Source organism: Mytilus galloprovincialis, chromosome 8 (genome assembly GCF_965363235.1).
Source record: "Mytilus galloprovincialis chromosome 8, xbMytGall1.hap1.1, whole genome shotgun sequence".
NCBI lineage: Eukaryota > Metazoa > Mollusca > Bivalvia > Mytilida > Mytilidae > Mytilus > Mytilus galloprovincialis.
Genome location: NC_134845.1, coordinates 90,022,034 through 90,042,797, shown reverse-complemented (window position 1 = coordinate 90,042,797; position 20,764 = coordinate 90,022,034). Strand labels below are relative to the sequence as shown.

The following is a 20,764-nucleotide window of genomic DNA, read 5'->3' as shown; positions in this document are numbered from 1 at the left end:
GTATAATACTGTAACGTTTTTGGGTCATCGTAAATTTCCCTTTTTCTATTTTTAGATACTATATATATAACTATAGTTGTCCGGTCACTTTTTCGCGGGGATCGTTTATCTCGTGCTTGAACTCAATGTCCAGACTTGGATATTTAAACCTCGTCAGGGCAGTATTTCTTTAGATTGGGGAAAACTTTTGTACTGGTAAGTTGTACTTTAAATTCCATTTTATTTTGTATTTCGATGTTTGACTTATTATATAAATATTTATTTCTTTACATTTGATATATTTCTTTTCGGTTTCGTAGTCAAACAGTTCTAAAATATTAAATTACGTTTCCGTTCCAGAAAAAATAGAGGGAATTGTACACTAGCTAGAGATTTTATAATTTCGGGTTTATAAAGAGATGGAGTTTATTTTCATAGCGATATTTAAACAGATGGCTAATCCGAGGGGTATTTTGGAGTAACGGTCGTCAATCTACGGAATTGTTCGTGCCTTACTCTGAGATAGAATTTTGTATTATCGCATGTTTTGGTTTTGGATCTTGAACTGGTCAATGATATTGAAAAACGTTTTCAGACATTGCTCTGGTTGGATTGAAAATTAAACAGGTATAGAGAAATGCGATGTTTTTTTTTACTGGATCGATTTTTGTTCCCTAGTCATAGAATAATGAGGTTCATGATCTAGTCTAACAAAGTCGGTGGGAACCAGTGGGTATATTTTTGTTGTTGTCTCGGAAGGTTGACGTCACAACTTGATTGATTGGATAATATTTTAGTTAAAGACGACTAGCGTACAGCTCTCAATATTTTAAGAAAACGGACACCTCAAAATTCTAGTATCATATTATTTTATTCCATTAGATAGCACTTCTATTGACTCTTGACTCTTTGTATAACTATTGTGAACTTTGGAAATTGAAGGTAAATGTAAATAAAAGCAAAATTGTTGTTTTTTCAAAAGGTAGACCATTATATCAAATATTGAATTTAAATATAATAATACTGTTTTAGAAATTGTAAATGAGTTTGAGTACCTTGGTGTTATTTTTTCTAGAACAGGAAGTTTTTCTAAGGCAAAAAAAGCGCAAACTGAAAAAGCCACCATGGCCACACACGCTATGTACGATGTTATTCGCAAAGGTGGAAAACATATTTTATCTATAGAATGCCAACTCGATCTTTTCGATAAAATTGTCAAGCCTATTTTATTGTATGAAAGTGAAGTTTGGGGAGTCGTCAATAGTTCTGCTATTGAAAAGGTCCACCTTAAATTCTGTAAAATTTTGTTAAATGTAAAATAGTCAACGCAAGATTTCATGATTTATGGAGAACTTGGAAGATATCCTTTGGGAATTGATATCAAATTGTGGATTTTAAATTACTGGTCGAAACTTATGTGTGAAATATGCATATATATTTAAAGTATGGGATTAGTATTCCATGGCTTAATAATACAAAATCTACTCTAGATATTTGTGGACTGTCATATGTTTGGAATGCACAGTACTTTGTTAGTAATACATGGTTATATCATCATGATCATAAGGTTAAAGTTAGTGTTGTAGACCAATTCAAACAAAGTTGGCACTCTATCTTTAATATATTAGAATCGCCAAAAGCTATACATCGTCTATTCAAAGATAATGCTGAAAGAGAAAACTATTTTAAGATCCTAGATGATAAAAATATTATTACTTTTTGTAGATTCAGGATACTCAGTCATTGTCAGTCATAAACTTCCTATTGAAACTGGAAGGTGGAAAAATGTACCTAGAGAAAATCGAAATTGTAAACTATGTAATTCAGGAGATATTGGGGATGAATTCCACTATATTTTTAAATGTTCGAAATTTAATTATGATAGAGAAAAAATTTTGAAACCATATAACCCTCAGGCTGCCACATTATTTATGTATTATATATATATGCCTGTCCCAATTGCAAGTCAGGAGCCTGTAATTCAGTGGTTGTCGTTTGTTATGTGTTACATATATATTTGTTTTTCGTTCATTTGTTAAAATAAATAAGGCCATTAGTTTTCTCGTTTGAATTGTTTTACATCGTCATAATGGGGCCTTTTATAGCTGACTATGCGGTATGAACTTTGCTCATTGTTGAAGGCCGTATGGTGACCTATAGTTGTTAATGTCTGTGTCATTTTGGTCTCTTGTGGACAGTTGTCTCATTGGCAATCATACCACATCTTCTTTTTGTATAACATGTTTGAGACTGTAACTTCCAGTGAAGGCTTTTATTTTGGACCTTTCAACTATGTCATTATATGTAATTTTGGACAAAATTGGCCTATATATGACATACAGTTGAAACAATGAATTTGATCAAAATTAGCCTATACCCATCATGCCCATTATAACATATACTCATGATACATCTGAAACTCAGGAAATGATCAATAAAATCTTTAAAAGTACTGAAAGGTTCATCTTGCAGTAAATATTTTTATGTCAATAGTTTTATGCAACAGCTTGCATATTGACCATATTTTTACATTAATCATGACAATATCAATGAATATACAGATATTCATTCTAAATATACATCATGTACATTGACTGTCATTTAGGTCACCAACTATTCAATACGTCCTTTACATTGAACATGTCAATGCATGTTGAACAGATATTATTGATAAATAATCAAAATGTCAAATCTTTATTATTTAATTTATTAACACATTAGTAAAGACTTCAAGTCTTCATGGTCTTTATTTATTTATTTTTTTCATAGCTACACATTTTAAATGTATTTATATATATATGTTCAAAATGTATGATTCAATGTGATTATTTACATGATTATTAAGCATGTTAAGGGAACTCCTTAAACAAAATCTGCCCTGGATTGCTAGTATTATAGATAAAATTGTCATCTTTATGAACAAATATCAAGGTTATAAGTCTACAAAAAATTATCTTATAACTGTTGAGGTCAGTAGGAAGTTTGCAGCTTACATGCCGGTTAGTGATAAAGAATAGTTTTATTTGCAGATTAATACATTTAATACTTAATATATTTATAAGTTAATTTATTAGATTTGAATGACTTCGTAAGTTCTGAAATATATTCTTTTTGTGTAAAGACATTGACAGTGTGTCAGATAACTATAAATCATGGCTAATATAGAAATTGATTACTTATATATGTAACATTCATGACATTCGTAGGTAATAATATAAGTACTTGTTGTTGAACTATATAGGCATATATATATCATGTTGTATGTAATATAACATTGTTTTTTTCTTTCCAATCTTAAAATTTCCAATTGTAAAATTATTTTTTGCTTATTGATCAAATATATATATACAAGTGGGGCAGATGTTGATAGATTTAAAATTTTAATTTTAAGCAGTCAGAGCTCAGACATATAAACAAGTTGATTTTTGTTTTTGACTTAAAGAAGTCACGGAAATTATTATAGCGTCACAGGAAGAAAATTTAGCATTACGGTACAGCGACGCTTAAACAGCCTGGGGAGAACACTGACAGAAACAGACTAAGCATTAGACAAAATTCGATGAGAATAACAAATATAACATCAATACCAAATACATGAATTTGGGATAGAAAAGTACCGTGACATAGTAATGTGAATTAACACTCAAAAATAAGAGAAAACAAATGACACAACGGAAACACAACGTTAAAATGTAACACACACAGACACGAACTATAATATAACATTGGCCATATTCTTGACTTGGTACAGGACATTTTTAAAGGAAAAAATGATGGGTTGAACCAGGTTTTGTCGCATGCCAAACCTCCCTATTTTAGGGCCATGTGAAATATAACATTAAAATGACAACACAACATTACAGGACTACAATATAAATAAATAGAACACAATTGACAAAGAAACACACGAATAATTAATAGCTAACAAAAGGCAACAAGTTTAAAATTTTAATACGCCAGAAGTGCATTTTGTCCGTACAAGACTTACTAGTGACACCCAGATACAAAAGTTTGAAAGCCGAAACAAGTACAAAGTTGAACAGCATCGAGGACCAAAAGTTCAAAAAAGTTGTGCCTAAAAGGCCAGGGTTTTCTGTTAGGTACCAGAACATCCCTATTATTTAGAATAATTTATACTTGCAAACAAAATGACTATACAAAAGATATACATGATAAAACTGAAGTATTAACTAATTACAGGAAACAACCGAAATACATTACATAACCCAACAAAATGCAACACAAAAAATAGACACATCCAAATAAGTCAAAACCTCAACACCAAGTGACGTCATATTTGAAATTGCAAAAAATGACAAAAAAAATGACGTCACATTTGAATTTGTAAAACAGATCATCAAAAAATAAAAAATGACGTCACATTTGAATGAATAAGATAGAATTAGGAATGATTTAAGATTATATTTGAACTAAATACTGATATTACATTTAATAACAATGCACATTTCAATACTTTTTAATAGCAAACTAAGGTAGCAACTAACGACAACCACTGAATTACAGGCTCCCGACTTGGGACAGGCATATATCATTGTATAAGTGGCAGGGTTAAACATGTTAGCAGGATATCAACCCTCCCCTAACTTGGGACAGTGGTGAAACACTAGTACAACATAAGAACAAACTATAAAAATCAGTTGAAAAAGGCTTAACTCATCATATGGATACAAATATGTATGTTTTTGGATATAATGGTCATCTTTTAAGATGACAGGGAGTTTACTTTATTCATGTACATTTGTACTCAGAAATGACAAAAAAACAAGTTCGATTTTATTATGTTGTACTTATTACATATATATATAATATCTATATCTTTTATTGTGTTGTATTTATATCTTATTAAACAAGATTATTAATCTTATCAGTGTTTGTCTGGATTACTTGATAATGACATCCTGTTAATAATACCTTCATCTATTTTATAAGTACATATAATCAGGGGATTAGTAAATACGTTTCAGTATTTTTGTACATACTATCCAAAATACTTTTACACATCAGTCAGTCGGACACTCAGTCCTACTTTAATATAAGCAGTAGTTGTAAACCAAAAGAGAGGGGTCATTTATTGTAAGTTTCAATACCAATTGTGAAAAATTGAAAAGAAGATATTCTGTTGTAAGTGAACGATTTAGTTTTACATAGTGATGGTGAATAATTGAAAGTTTTTGCTCTATAAAACACATCATAATTGCATTCTGCTTACCTAATTTGTCATGGCCAAAAACTTCATTGATGAAAATGAGTATAGTCACCAAATGCCAAATATATCATGTATATGTAAGTTCATCAATTTTTCAATAAAAAAAATAACAGAAATTAATTTGTCTTTTGATTTAGTAAATATGTGGTTAAGAGACCAACAGACAGAGTGAATATCAGTTTTTTAAAAGTCTGTAGGTCACTAGGTGAATACTGTGAACCAACTTAATTGGTTTACACAACGCTGTTTTATTCAAAATACCATTTATCATGTTCATAAAGGACAATATCGATAAAGAATAACAAAGAATATCTTATTCATAACTGTATCATAACTGTATTTTTTTTCTTTTCAGGTTATGTCTAAGAAAGTTTTAATCACTGGAGCATCTGGATTATTAGGTCGAGCTGTGTACAAGGAATTTGTGAATGAAGGATCATGGGAAGTTTTGGGTTTGGCATTCAGTAGGTGCACAGGAAAGTTAAGGAAGTGTGACATTACAAAAGATGAGGAAGTAAAAACTGTGATGAAGGAGTTCAATGTAAGTGTGTTTGTCCTGGGAATAATTGCCTTAAAATTTCTAATTAGGGGATAGGGATATAATAGAAAAACAAGTATATATGCATGGGTATCCATCTAAGACATAAAATCAGTATATGAAGAGCAAAAAAACATATAAAAACAAAGGAACATCTCTGTCATTGCACATTGTTCTTCATCTCATAGTCACAGTGAGGCCTGGCTTTCATCATGAAGCATAAAAAAAAAACCTTACATCACTGCAAGTATATATGATACAGCTCCTAGCACTGGCGCGAGTTGAATTTTTTTGAAAAAATAATCTGGTTAGACTTTTGAATATGCAAAAGATGGATAAAAGATACCAGAGGGGCAGTCAAACTCATAAATCGAAAATGAACTGACAACGCCATGGCTAAAAGTGAAAAAGACAAACAGACAAACAATAGTACACATGACACAATATAGAAAACTTAAGAATAAGCAACAGGAACCCCACCAAAAACTGGGGTTGATCTCAGGTGCTGCGGAAGGGTAAGCAGATTCTGCTCCACAAGTGGCACCCAATGTGTTGCTCATGTTATAACAAGTCCAGTAAATAGTCTAATTCGGTAGGTCACATTCATGAAAGGGAAGGGGATTGTAATATGTCCCGACAAAACTGGCTTTCTTAAAAAGAACACACTGGAATATTTATGTAGTACATATTTACAACAAAATAGTTCCTATTAATAGCTTTGAATACCAACTTATTTAGAATACATTTTGGTAGTTTAAAATGAAAGGTGAAATGCTTAGTCATAATACATGTGAGTACTTTAAGATGGGAAGTCAATGTGTTTTTATGCCCCGCCATAGCAGAATGTTCATAAAGTGTTAACTTTGTCCTTCTGTACATCTGAAAGACCTAAGTCTTTAGCATAAATCAGGCTGTTTTTTTTCATTTAAATTGTCCACATTGTATAATGCCAGGGTCCTTATGTCTTAAAATATGAGAAGTTTCACTGTTTTCTCATTGACAATCATATCACATCTCCTTATTTTTTGCACTTTATATATATTGTAATGTAAGTTCATATATTATAACAGCCATCAGTAGTTATACATTCTGCTGCTGAGAGGAAGCCAGATGCTGTAGAAAAGAAACCAGAAGCAACCCAACAACTGAATGTATCAGCTACCAAAGTTATCTGTCAGAATGCAGGTATATTTTCTTATACGCATAAAGCTAAATAGTTATCAGGTACCAGGATTATAATTAATACGCCAGACGAGCATTTCGTCTACATAAGACTCACTAGTGATTTCAGATGAAAATAGTAAGAACGTCAAACAAGTATAAGGTTAAAGAGCATTGCTCATGGGGACCCAAAATTCCAAAAGGTTGTGCAAAATAGGGCTAAGGTAAACTATGCCTGGGGAGAAGAAAATCCTTAGTTTTTCAAAAAAATTCAAAGTTAGTCTTAGTACTTAGTCTAGAACATAAGGATCTTTAGCAATCTGTTCGGTGTCAGCTTAGGCTCCTAGTTGAAGGCCGTAACATTGAGCTACATGTATAATGGTTGACTTTTTACTTATTATGACTTGGATGGAGAGTTGTCTCATTGGCACTCATTCCACATCTTTTCATATTGGTCAAATCTAAATTAAAACAAATTTATATGTGTATTTGTCCATACTTATCATGCTTAAATTAAGACAAGAATTACTGTTCATTAAGAAATTATTGCTAGTTCTTTTTTTATTGCGAAAAATGTACCAGGGTACGTTATGATAGCAATAATTTAAACTCTCATTTTGATTTTTTCATATTTGAATTAAATAGGATTTTTCTCAATATCGCAAAAATTAAAATTGCATTTTAGTCTAAAATGACAAAATCGCAATAATAAATGCACACAATAATTCTGAACATGAATTACAAAAGTTGTAAAAAGAAGTGCATGGCGAATAAATTAAATCAATCATTGATACACAAAAACAACCCACATGAGAAAACTCAATTACTTCCTAAATGGATTTCTTTATTAATTGCTGTAGATTCATTTGTTTTCCTTGTTACCAATATTAGTGGATTGAGGAAACATGCATTTTGTTGATTTTTTATTTTGTGGTTTTGCCAAAGTCTGCATACAAGCTTACAGAAATTTGGTAATTCAATGAATTATTTTAATTCCTAGTTAAGGTGGTACCTAACACTACAGGGAGGTAACTCGGTAAAATCAGCTAAACGTTCTAATTACATGATGTTGTTAAGGGAATATTAAGCTTCTCAATGATCAAAATAAGGGTTTGTTAAACTGCTATATAACCAGTGTAATTTTTCTGATAAAACGGTTGGTTCAAAATTTTTGAAATTTTTATATTTTTGTCAAAGGGTCAAAGTAAATACTTTGTCAAAATTTTATGAAAATGAAACGAGCCAAATTTATTTTAGTTAAAGTGTTGGGTACCATCTTAATCTATACCGATGAAATCCACAGAAAATAATGAATCCACAATAATTCATTTATTAATAAATAACTTGACAAAATTTGTATAAATTTGATCAGATTAACACTTGAACTTATTAAAGGTATTTTTAAAGAAGATTTCCCTTCAAAGAATAGTCAGATATAGCACAACAGGGAGATAACTCCTTCTGTCTCAGCTAAATGTTTTAATCACATTGTTGAGGAAATATTTTAAAGCTTCTCAATGATCAAAACTAATAAAATTGAGAATGGAAATGGGGAATGTGCCAAAGAGACAACAACCCTACCATAGAAAAAAACAACAGCAGAAGGTCACCAACAGGTCTTCAATGTAGCGAGAAATTCCCGCCAAGCTGCTTTGTACCCAATGAAATTTTTCCGAAAAAGTGTGTGGTACAAGATTTTCCTGCTCATGCTCAAGGGGTGAAAGTAGATATTGTTGCAAAATTTGATGAAATTTAAATGAGCCAAATCGCTTTTAGTCAAAGTGTTTGGTACCACTTTTAAGTGTTTCTAGCTGATTTATTCTGATATTTATTGATAAAACATTTATTTTTTTAGCTGCTGTTGGTGCATGGGTATTATATATTAGTACAGATTACGTGTTTGAAGGGTCGTCACCTCCATATAAGGAAGATGCTATACCTAATCCACTTAACAAATACGGACAAAGTAAATTTGAAGGTGAAAAGGTCACAATGGAGGTTAGTCAAGGTAGACATTTTATTTTTATATGAATATGTTATTTGATTCTGTCAGAAAATTGTGAAAAAATATCTCTTTTTTACATGGAGTTGGGTTTCATGCTAATTTTAATAGACCTGAATATAGTTTTTGAAAAAGAAGATAGTATCCAACCAAATTGGTATTGATTGATATTTGCAAAAATTGCTTAGCAATGAAGTTTTAAAAAACTGCCAATTAATATGTTTAAAATTTGGTCAGATTTAAAAAGATTTAAAGAACCACATGTTTTAAAATTGGTTTGTAAAAAAAAAAGAAAATCAACCAGTTGGCCATCACAGATAGCAGCCAAGGATAACACATCCAACTAGTATTTCATCATTAAAAGCTATCTGTACGATTAATGAGGTGACAAATATACAATATTCTTCTATATGTAAAAAAGAAGATGGGGTATGATTGCCAATGAGACAACTCTCCACAAGAGACCACAATGACACAGAAATTAACAACTAGTATAGGTCACCATACGGCCTTCAACAATAAGTAAAGCCTAAACCACATAGTCAGCTATTAAAGGCCCCAAAATGACAAGGTAAAATGATTCAAACGAGAGAACTAACGGCCTAATTTTTGTACAAAACAATGAAGGAAAAACAAATATGTAACACATAATGCTATGCTTAGGTTAGTGCAATAGTCCCTTGACAGTTTCTGACTGATGAAGTAGAAGATGGAGTTATTTCCCTTGGATCAATCTTGCAGGGCCAACTGGTTGCTTTTCTTATTTGACTTACCATTTGATAAATGTGGTATAGCCAAGTTTGATCAATAGAAGATCCTAAATAGATATATATGTGTTAAAAAACCCAAGGCTAAAACAAATAAAAACCTTCTAGTATTTGTTGCCCCTCTGAAATCTAGTAGTCAGAAAAGCAAGTTTATTGTAACCGATTTATGAAAGATTGGGCAAAGGGCAGTAACTCCAACTCTAATTTTGTGACAATAAGAAATAACCAATATCATTGCGTTTTGTTTGTAGATAATTCAATATTAAGAGTGCCTATTCTGTATGGAGATATTGAGTACTTGGATGAGAGTGCAGTGACTACACTATTTTCGAAGGTTACGGACTCATCTAAACCATGTCCTATGTCAGATTATGAAAGACGTTTTCCAACTCACTGTGATGACATAGCATATGTGATAAGACAGTTAGCAGATAAAAGGATCATGGTAAGCTCCTGCAATTATACACTATGATTATTATTTTTTATGTATAAATGTTTAAAGTGACTTATAGGTCCAAAGGGCCGGGTGTTGATACATGTAATTACAACTGCTTATTAAAATATTGTATATTGTCATAAAACACATGTCACTATAATAAACAATTTGGTATTGGTATTATATATACACCATGTTCAAAAATACCATTGAATGTTCATTTAATATTTAATTACAGCTCTATGACTATTTTCACAACTAATAATCAATAATTGAATAAGTGTTACTTGAAGGGGCATGACTTACAAGTATTTTAAGTTGTTTGATTCTTGCTGAGAAGTCTGTGCAACATTTCATCAATTGCATACAAAAAACAACTCTTTCTTTTTTGATTTTAAATCAAATTTGCAATGCAGTTTATCTGGCTTCAAATTTCTCATGTCTTTATTTTATGGTATGATTAATTATTTAGAGCCAAACATATTTGCACTAATGAAACTTCTGATGTTTTAGAAATTTTATACAACTAAGTAAATGAATGTAAGAATCCAAAAAGATTTTATAGTATAATGTATGATAAATGTTGGTCTATGAATCATTGGAGCAAGTTATTGGGTCCACTGGTTGGTAGTATTTGAAAAAACTAGAGGGGTAGTGAAAATTTTGATTTGAAGACAATATCTTATATCAATTCACATGCATCATACTACAGTCATGACAGTGCACAAATCACAGTTAAAGGTTAAGACGTCATGCGTCAGTGCATTAATCATAGTTGGAAGTGGAGATGTCATGCTAGCCTACAGTGCACAAATCAGAGTTAGGGGTGGAGACGTCATGCTACAGTGCACATATCACAGTTAAAGGAGTATGTTCGATAAGGTCCTAAAATGGCCCACTTTTTTAGCGTAAATTTCAAATTCGGATTTATTGACGAATATCACGATAAATTATAGCTAATACATTGACTAGATAGGATATAAACCATTTTGTTTAAAATTTTACGTTTCTGCGTTTCATTATGACGTCACAAGTTGTACTCATATTGATTTTTCACGAAAAAATCAATGAAAAGGGGTAAATTTCCAAAGATTATTTGACAGGAAACATAGAGCGCATATGTCGACAACAAAGATCTTTTAAAATAATGTTTGTGAAGACATTTAACATGTCTTATTTGAATATTAAGCTTGGTGACGCCTGCGCTCTATGTTTCCTGGTCCTTTATTTGGTTGAAATCCCGCTGATTTTGTCAAATTTAACCAAAATCCCTTATCTTGACCGTTTTGGAATGTAAAAATCGTTGTGTTAGAATTAAACTTTCACAAAAACAGCTCTGTTTAACTTTTTCTCATGTCTTTAAGGCAACTTAAAACAATTATTGTCTTGTAATCATGAACTTTATAATTGGGGCCAAATATGGCACTTACCGAACTTACTCCTTTGGAGATGTCATGCTACAGTGCACAAATCAAAGTTAGGGGTGGAGACGTCATGCTACAGTGCACCTATCACAGTTAAATTTGGAGATGTCATGCTACAGTGCACAAATCAGATTTGGAGATGGAAGCCTAATGTTGCAGTGCACAAATTATGGGGGCGGAGACGTCATGCTATAGGGCACAAATCACACTAGTTGGAGGTGGAGATGTCATGCTACAGTGCACAAATCACAGGTGGAGGTGGTGATGTCATGCTACAGTGCACAAATCACAGGTGGAGGTGGAGATGTCATGCTACAGTGCACAAATCACAGGTGGAGGTGGAGATGTCATGCTACAGTGCACAAATCACAGGTGGAGGTGGAAATGTCATGCGACAGTGCACAAATCACAGGTGGAGATGGAGATGTCATGATAAATTGCACAACTCACAGTTGGATGTGGGGACGTCATGCTACAGTGTGCAAATCACAGTTAACGATGAGAGTGGTATCAGATTATCAGGGCCACAATCAAAGTTGGAGAATCAGCATTAAAGTCTACTCAAGTCTTTTTCAACCTGTTAAGAATCTTCCAGGATCTGGGATACTTCAATGCACTAAATAGCACACTGGAAAAGGGAACACTTTCTCAGGAGCAGAAATGCAGAGGACATTTTAAGCAAACCACGTTTATTTTAGAATCAGAGGTTTGAACTCAAAATTCAAGATGTAGACTTGGAAAACTGTATGAAGTTGGTAGATGACTTATTGAGTGAACAAAATCAGGTAATAATTTGATTTTAAATTAATTAATTTAAATACATTGTATTTATAAAGAATGTACTAATTTTACATATTAAGTAAGTAAGTTTAAAAAGAGCTGATACTTTATTGCTAAATGTTAAATATGAATATGAACATTATGAAATATATAAAAAAAAAAAAATTTATGCATCATATTGTTTTTTTTTTAATTGATAAAATGTTATAACATTACATAATTCAGGTCAAGAATATTACCTCTAATTTTTCTTACAATGCAATTCAACAAACAATATTTTGTTTTACACTTAAACAATGTTTTCACAAAAAAAAATAAACAGATCTGTAACATTTTCATTTTTTTTTCTCAGTATAGTGTTTTGTTAGCAATGAGGTAATAGTTAGTTACACATTTTGTTGTATATTTTAGAGTTATATGTGGCCATTCTACCAACCAGTGGACCCAATTGCATTAGGCCTCTATGATTACTTTGAGCTAGTCAAGAAACCAATGGACCTCAGTACAATAAAGGTGAGAGTAATAATCACAAGCAAGTGCTTTAATGAGAATATAGGGAAATAAAGAGTTTTGAGGCTTTGTACAACATAATTTGTTTTTATATGCTTGTTTACGTAACAAATTATGGCATACTGAAGACTGTCTGTCCGATCCTGTTAGTGCTCTCAAGTGTATCGTTCATAATTTTTATGAAACTTATATCATAGGTTTATATTAGCAATGTCTATGAAGAGTTTGGAAATCAGTGCTGATCTATTTTTTTTTTATAAGAATTATTACCTAATGGACACCTAATGGTGACCCTCCGCTGTTGTTTTTTATTTGGTCGGGTTGTTGTCTCTTTGACACATTCCCCATTTCCATTCTCAATTTTATTTTTTATTATATTGAAAATTGCATTGTAAGTACTCTCATTTGTATAATTCTTGCCAGATTTTTAGAAAACTTAAATCATAGGTTTATATTAGTTATGCCTTGGAAGAATTTGAAAATCAGTGCTGATAAATAATTTTCAAAAGAGTTACACCCCCTGTAAATATTAATTTTGTGTAAAATTGCCTTATAAGCACTCTAATAGATATAGGAAGATGTGGTGTGAGTGCCAATGAGACAACTCTCCATACAAATAACAATTTAAAAAGTAAACCATTATAGGTTAAAGTACGGCCTTCAACACGGAGCCTTAGCTCACACCGAACAACAAGCTATAAAGGGCCCCAAAATTACTAGTGTAAAACCATTCAAACGGGAAAACCAACGGTCTAATCTATATTAACAAAACGAGAAACGAGAAACACGTATATATTACATAAACAAACGACAACTCTAATGCATGTAATGTGAACAATTCCTGCCAAATTTTTATGAAATTAAGGTTTATAGGTTTATCTCATCAATGTTCTTCAAGAGTTCAAAATCAGTATCCATTAGTTATTTTTAAAAAAGAGTTATGCCCCTTGAAAATATTGATTATGTATAAATTGCATTGTTATTACTCTCATGTGTCCAATTCTAGCCAGATTTTTTTGAAGTTATATCATAGGTTTATGCCAGCAATGTCTTTGATACATTCGAAAATGAGTTCTGATTAGTTAATTTTAACAAGTTATGCCCCTTCGAAATTTAGATTAAAATGAAAGTCACATTGTGTTTGTTTTGAAGCCTTGATTTCTTTGAATATATTAATAAAATGTTTAAACAAATTAAAAGCGTTTTTTTTTATTGTTACCCTGACCTCGTTACCTTGGATAGATAAAATGTGTGCTATGAGTAGGACATTAGAACTATTTATTTTATTTACATGTTGAACATGGTTTTTTTCAGAATAATTTGGAATGTTGTCTATACAAATCAGTAGATGAATTTAGTGATGACATGCGTCTTCTATATCAGAACTGCTATCTATATAGTGAACCAGATACTGAGATTTATAAAATGGCGAAACAGTTAGAAGAATATTTTGTGAAGACAATGGAAACAACCAAAAGTGATAAACAAGTGGGAATGGATTCTCATGCTGAAAATTCTTGTGAAGGAAAGGAAATGGCTTCAACAATGGACAACTCACAGCTGGAGGTGAAATACAATTCACAGTGGCATTGTTTCTTGCACAGTTTTCATCAAATATTATATTTTTAATAAAACTTTTCACTGATTTTATTCCATGTGTTTTTTGCACAGTTTTCATCAAATGTTATATTTTTTAATAAATGTTTTCACTGATTTGGTTCTTGGTGTTTTGACTGATTCACAATTTTGATATACACGACAGAGGAGAGAGGTTTTGCTTTTATTGCTCTGGTAACAAACAAACAAAAAAATTTCTGCACATTTTTTGGACAATTTTGATAGAAAAATTTGTATTAAAATTTCTATAATTTTAGATAAAAGGTTTTGAGAAGACATTGAGTATAGGCCATAGACAAGGTTAAAAAGGAAAACATTTGGGTGTTAGACAACATCTTTTAGCAAGGCATAACATTGTATCAGCTATTGGCATTTTGTCTTAATGGTAAAAATACTACACTGTTCTTGGCATTATGGTTCTTTCATTGTGAGATTATTTTCTATAATTATAGTAATGACTGTGGTGATTTTTTTTAATCAATTCCACAGGAGTGAGGGACAAAGGTTTTATGTTTAATATTATTATACCTTTCATATATTATAAACAATTCTATTTGATTACAACTTATCACGTGACATGGAATAATTTCGGATAATTTTCATTGAATTGCAAGGGAGGACGAATAACCCTTAAGATTTACACCATCCAGAATAACCTTCCATGAAAATTACGTCACAGACGTAAATAAACAAGATGGCAGCGTCCACTTTAAACTGACAGCCCATCGAAAGACGGGGAAATAACGCATTTGAAATGATTAGAGTGCCAGCAACCGATGATATCTCTTAAAAACGGTTCTTTTCAGGGCCATTTATATTTTACAGAAAGATTCTACCTTTGTTGTACATCAGAGGAAGAACACAAACATAACATGTATTTTCCTGAGCTATTTCAGCTTGTGTTTGATATGTAAAACATATAGTAAGTGTTCAAAAGACCCTTCCACTGTTAGTTCGGTATAATAAAACAATTGTGGCCCCTTAGAATCTATGAATATCCAAAATTGTCAACACTTAAAAGTTATTTAACCTCGGGCTGCACCCTCATTGAAATAACCTTCTTGTGCTGACAATTTTGGATATTCACCTTTTCAACGGGCCATAATTGTACATTGTCTTTCAATTTTCAATTTGCAATTTTTAAGCATTTCTGTTCAGGTTTTCTTTACATTTTCGATACTCTCAAATGTTTTTTTTTTGGTACTTTCTAAAAGTTTATCAGTAGCATAATACTAATACAGGTAATACTAGAAACATATGTCATGTGAGATGAACTGATGTTGTCATGTGATATATGATTAGGACCTCTAATATATATATAGCTTACTCTATTGTATGAGTTTACTCATTGTTCAGGGCATTACAATAACTTGTAGTTACAGCACATAAGTTCATTGGATTTGGAATCAGGTAGATAGTTGAATCATAGGCAATGAAACCACATATCTAATATAATCATACCAGTAATAACTTTTTACCATGTTTACACTTGAAACATTCTTGTCCTCTACAAATTGTAATTAAAAATTATTATAAACCAATTCAAGATGGAACTGTCATTAAAATAATATCTGATTTTTTAAATTTGTTTCAATATTTGATTTTTTTCTTTTTCATAGGATAATAGTATAAAAGGGGTATACCATTGGAGTGGTGAAGAAAATATGACTAAATATGACATGGCTTTAGTAATGGCAGAAGTTTTCAGTCTTCCTTCAGAACATATTCAACCTGACAAAAAGCCTTCACCTGGAGCCTCTAGACCATTCAATTCTCAGCTAAGTTGTCAAAGACTGAAAGACCTAGGAATAGCAAAAAATAGCCAGTTTAAAAGCAAGATTCTTGATGTATTGAAGCCATATTACAAAACATGATTTTACTTTTATTTTGATAAGAAAATATTGCAAGGTTTTTTTTATGCGAATAAAGCCACTGGGTGGGTATCTCAAAAATAAGAACTCGCATAATAATATCTAATGCAGGAGCCTCTGGCCTTTGTTAGTCTTGTATTATTTTAATTTTAGTTTCTTGTGTACAATTTGGAAATTAGTATGGCGTTCATTATCACTGGACTAGTATATATTTGTTTAGGGGCCAGCTGAAGGACGCCTGCGGGTGCGGGAATTTCTCGCTACATTGAAGACCTGTTGGTGACCCTTTGCTGTTGTTTTTTATTTGGTCGGGTTGTTGTATCTTTGACACATTCCCCATTTCCATTCTCAATTTTATATGTATGCAGATTTTTCTAAAATGGCAATAATTAATGAAAGAACTGACTGCATCAGATATTCTTATCTTATATACATGTAATTGTTAATTGTCTTTAAGATTCAAGGACAATGAACAATTATTTGAGATAAGAATTTTAAATCAAAACTGGTGAAATATATATAGACTGTCCACTGTAGATCAGTGATTGATACACAATTAATGTCAGTCTTAGAAACAAATATTAGATTATATTAAAGGTTTTAAAACAATGTTTGTCAAAATAGAATATAAAAAAAAATGTTTTGCTGTTTTTTCCCCCCTTTTCAGTAGACTTCAAAACAATTTATGTTTAGAAAATTATTACATTCATTTGATAAATAAAATCCTTGTTTGAAATATTTTTTGACAATACACACTTTTCAGTAGACTTCAAAACAATTTATGCTTAAAAGATTATTACATTCATTTGATAAATAAATCCTTGTTTGACATATTTTTTGACAATACACACTTTTCAGTAGACTTCAAAACAATTTATGCTTAAAAAATTATTACATTCATTTGATAAATAAAATCCTTGTTTGACATATTTTTTGACACTACACACTTTTCAGTAGACTTCAAAACAATTTATGCATAGAAAAGTATTACATTCATTTGATAAATAAAATCCTTGTTTGACATATTTTTTGACAATACACATTTTTGTTTTATTCATGGAAGTTTGAAAAACAAATTTGTTAATCAATGTATAGTTGTTCACAAAAAACCATGTTGTTGAAAAAAAGAGTTATGGAAATTCTAGAAAAAATGATGAAGTGTTTGAAGATCAGTGAATGGGAATGTCAATAGAAATGCTTTTATTAATTATTAAATTTGATTTTAATTCAACTTTTTATTAAACTTGTTTCAAGAATATTTGTTCTGTTTTATCAGTCTTTTGTCCTTTATGTTGCTTTTTTTTAAAATATTATTACAAAATCAAGTTATTGGTAATTGGTCATTTGTGATTCATTAATTATGTTTGTTGCTTTATTATTTGTTAGCATTTTGTCTTATTAGACAATTTTTTTTAAGGTAGAAATGAAATTGATCATGATGGTATCAATCAGTCGTTTGTAAATGGGGTTTAAATTATGTTAAAGATATTACTTTTAGTTTGCTTTATTTTCTTTTATTGATATTTTTTATGAAAATAAAGTTCCAATGTGTCATAATTGTTTTTAGTGTGTTTATGTTTATGCTTTTATTCGCTCCTTGTCATGTTAAAATAACAATGCAGTGCGTCATTTATTATGTATAAGCCTTGTCTGACGGGCTTTTGATTACATGAATACTTGGTCATTTTGTATGATCCTTGTCTGAAGGGTTTTTGATTACATGAATACTTGGTCATTTTGTATGATCCTTGTCTGAAGGGTTTTTGATTACATGAATACTTGGTCATTATGTATGAGCCTTGTCTGAAGGGTTTTTGATTACATGAATACTTGGTCATTTTGTATGATCCTTGTCTGAAGGGTTTTTGATTACATGAATACTTGGTCATTATGTATGAGCCTTGTCTGAAGGGTTTTTGATTACATGAATACTTGGTCATTTTGTATGATCCTTGTCTGAAGGGTTTTTGATTACATGAATACTTGGTCATTTTGTATAAGCCTTGTCTGAAGGGTTTTTGATTACATGAATACTTGGTCATTTTGTATAAGCCTTGTCTGAAGGGTTTTTGATTACATGAATACTTGGTCATTTTGTATGATCCTTGTCTGAAGGGTTTTTGATTACATGAATACTTGGTCATTATATATAAGCCTTGTCTGAAGGGTTTTTGATTACATGAATACTTGGTCATTTTGTATGATCCTTGTCTGAAGGGTTTTTGATTACATGAATACTTGGTCATTTTGTATGAGCCTTGTCTGAAGGGTTTTTGATTACATGAATACTTGGTCATTTTGTATGATCCTTGTCTGAAGGGTTTTTGATTACATGAATACTTGGTCATTATGTATGAGCCTTGTCTGAAGGGTTTTTGATTACATGAATACTTGGTCATTATGTATGAGCCTTGTCTGAAGGGTTTTTGATTACATGAATACTTGGTCATTTTGTATGATCCTTGTCTGAAGGGTTTTTGATTACATGAATACTTGGTCATTATGTATGAGCCTTGTCTGAAGGGTTTTTGATTACATGAATACTTGGTCATTTTGTATGATCCTTGTCTGAAGGGTTTTTGATTATATGAATACTTGGTCATTATGTATGAGCCTTGTCTGAAGGGTTTTTGATTACATGAATACTTGGTCATTTTGTATGATCCTTGTCTGAAGGGTTTTTGATTATATGAATACTTGGTCATTATGTATGAGCCTTGTCTGAAGGGTTTTTGATTACATGAATACTTGGTCATTTTTATATGATCCTTGTCTGAAGGGCTTTTGATTACATGAATACTTGGTCATTTTGTATGATCCTTGTCTGAAGGGTTTTTGATTACATGAATACTTGGTCATTTTGTATGATCCTTGTCTGAAGGGTTTTTGATTACATGAATACTTGGTCATTTTGTATGATCCTTGTCTGAAGGGTTTTTGATTACATGAATACTTGGTCATTATGTATGAGCCTTGTCTGAAGGGTTTTTGATTACATGAATACTTGGTCATTTTGTATGATCCTTGTCTGAAGGGTTTTTGATTACATGAATACTTGGTCATTATGTATGAGCCTTGTCTGAAGGGTTTTTGATTACATGAATACTTGGTCATTTTGTATGATCCTTGTCTGAAGGGTTTTTGATTATATGAATACTTGGTCATTATGTATGAGCCTTGTCTGAAGGGTTTTTGATTACATGAATACTTGGTCATTTTGTATGATCCTTGTCTGAAGGGTTTTTGATTATATGAATACTTGGTCATTTTGTATGATCCTTGTCTGAAGGGTTTTTGATTACATGAATACTTGGTCATTATGTATGAGCCTTGTCTGAAGGGTTTTTGATTACATGAATACTTGGTCATTTTGTATGATCCTTGTCTGAAGGGTTTTTGATTACATGAATACTTGGTCATTTTGTATGATCCTTGTCTGAAGGGTTTTTGATTACATGAATACTTGGTCATTATGTATGAGCCTTGTCTGAAGGGTTTTTGATTACATGAATACTTGGTCATTATGTATGAGCCTTGTCTGAAGGGTTTTTGATTACATGAATACTTGGTCATTATGTATGAGCCTTGTCTGAAGGGTTTTTGATTACATGAAAACTTGGTCATTTTGTATGATCCTTGTCTGAAGGGTTTTTGATTACATGAATACTTGGTCATTTTGTATGAGCCTTGTCTGAAGGGTTTTTGATAACATGAATACTTGGTCATTTTTATATGATCCTTGTCTGAAGGGTTTTTGATTACATGAATACTTGGTCATTTTTATATGATCCTTGTCTGAAGGGTTTTTGATTACATGAATACTTGGTCATTTTTATATGATCCTTGTCAGAAGGGCTTTTGATTACATGAATACTTGGTCATTATATATGATCCTTGTCTGAAGGGTTTTGATTACATGAATACTTGGTCTTTATATATGATCCTTGTCTGAAGGGCTTTTGATTACATGAATACTTGGTCATTATATATGATCCTTGTCTGAAGGGTTTTTGATTACATGAATACTTGGTCATTATATATAAGCCTTGTCTGAAGGGCTTTTGATTACATGAATACTTGGTCATTATGTATGATCCTTGTCTGAAGGGTTTTTGATAATATGAATACTTGGTCATTTTGTATGATCCTTGTCTGAAGGGTTTTTGATTACATGAATACTTGGTCATTATATATAAGCCTTGTCTGAAGGGCTTTTGATTACATGAATACTTGGTCATTATGTATGATCCTTGTCTGAAGGGTTTTTGATAACATGAATACTTGGTCATTTTTATATGATCCTTGTCTGAAGGGTTTTTGATTACATGAATACTTGGTCATTTTTATATGATCCTTGTCTGAAGGGTTTTTGATTACATGAATACTTGGTCATTTTGTATAAGCCTTGTCTGAAGGGTTTTTGATTACATGAATACTTGGTCATTATGTATG

The 20,764-nt window shown here is 31.4% G+C and overlaps 1 protein-coding gene across 1 annotated transcript; it reads left to right on the top strand.

Moving 5' to 3' along the window:
• Positions 1 to 2,937: 2,937 nt before the first annotated feature.
• LOC143042811 (methionine adenosyltransferase 2 subunit beta-like) lies at positions 2,938 to 17,799 on the top strand. Its single transcript, XM_076215279.1, has 6 exons — positions 2,938 to 2,978; positions 5,562 to 5,747; positions 6,815 to 6,929; positions 8,761 to 8,913; positions 9,926 to 10,119; positions 16,061 to 17,799. Exons 1-6 carry the CDS (start codon positions 2,973 to 2,975, stop codon positions 16,313 to 16,315), a joined length of 909 nt encoding a protein of 302 aa, XP_076071394.1. The 5' UTR covers positions 2,938 to 2,972; the 3' UTR covers positions 16,316 to 17,799.
• Positions 17,800 to 20,764: the final 2,965 nt, after the last annotated feature.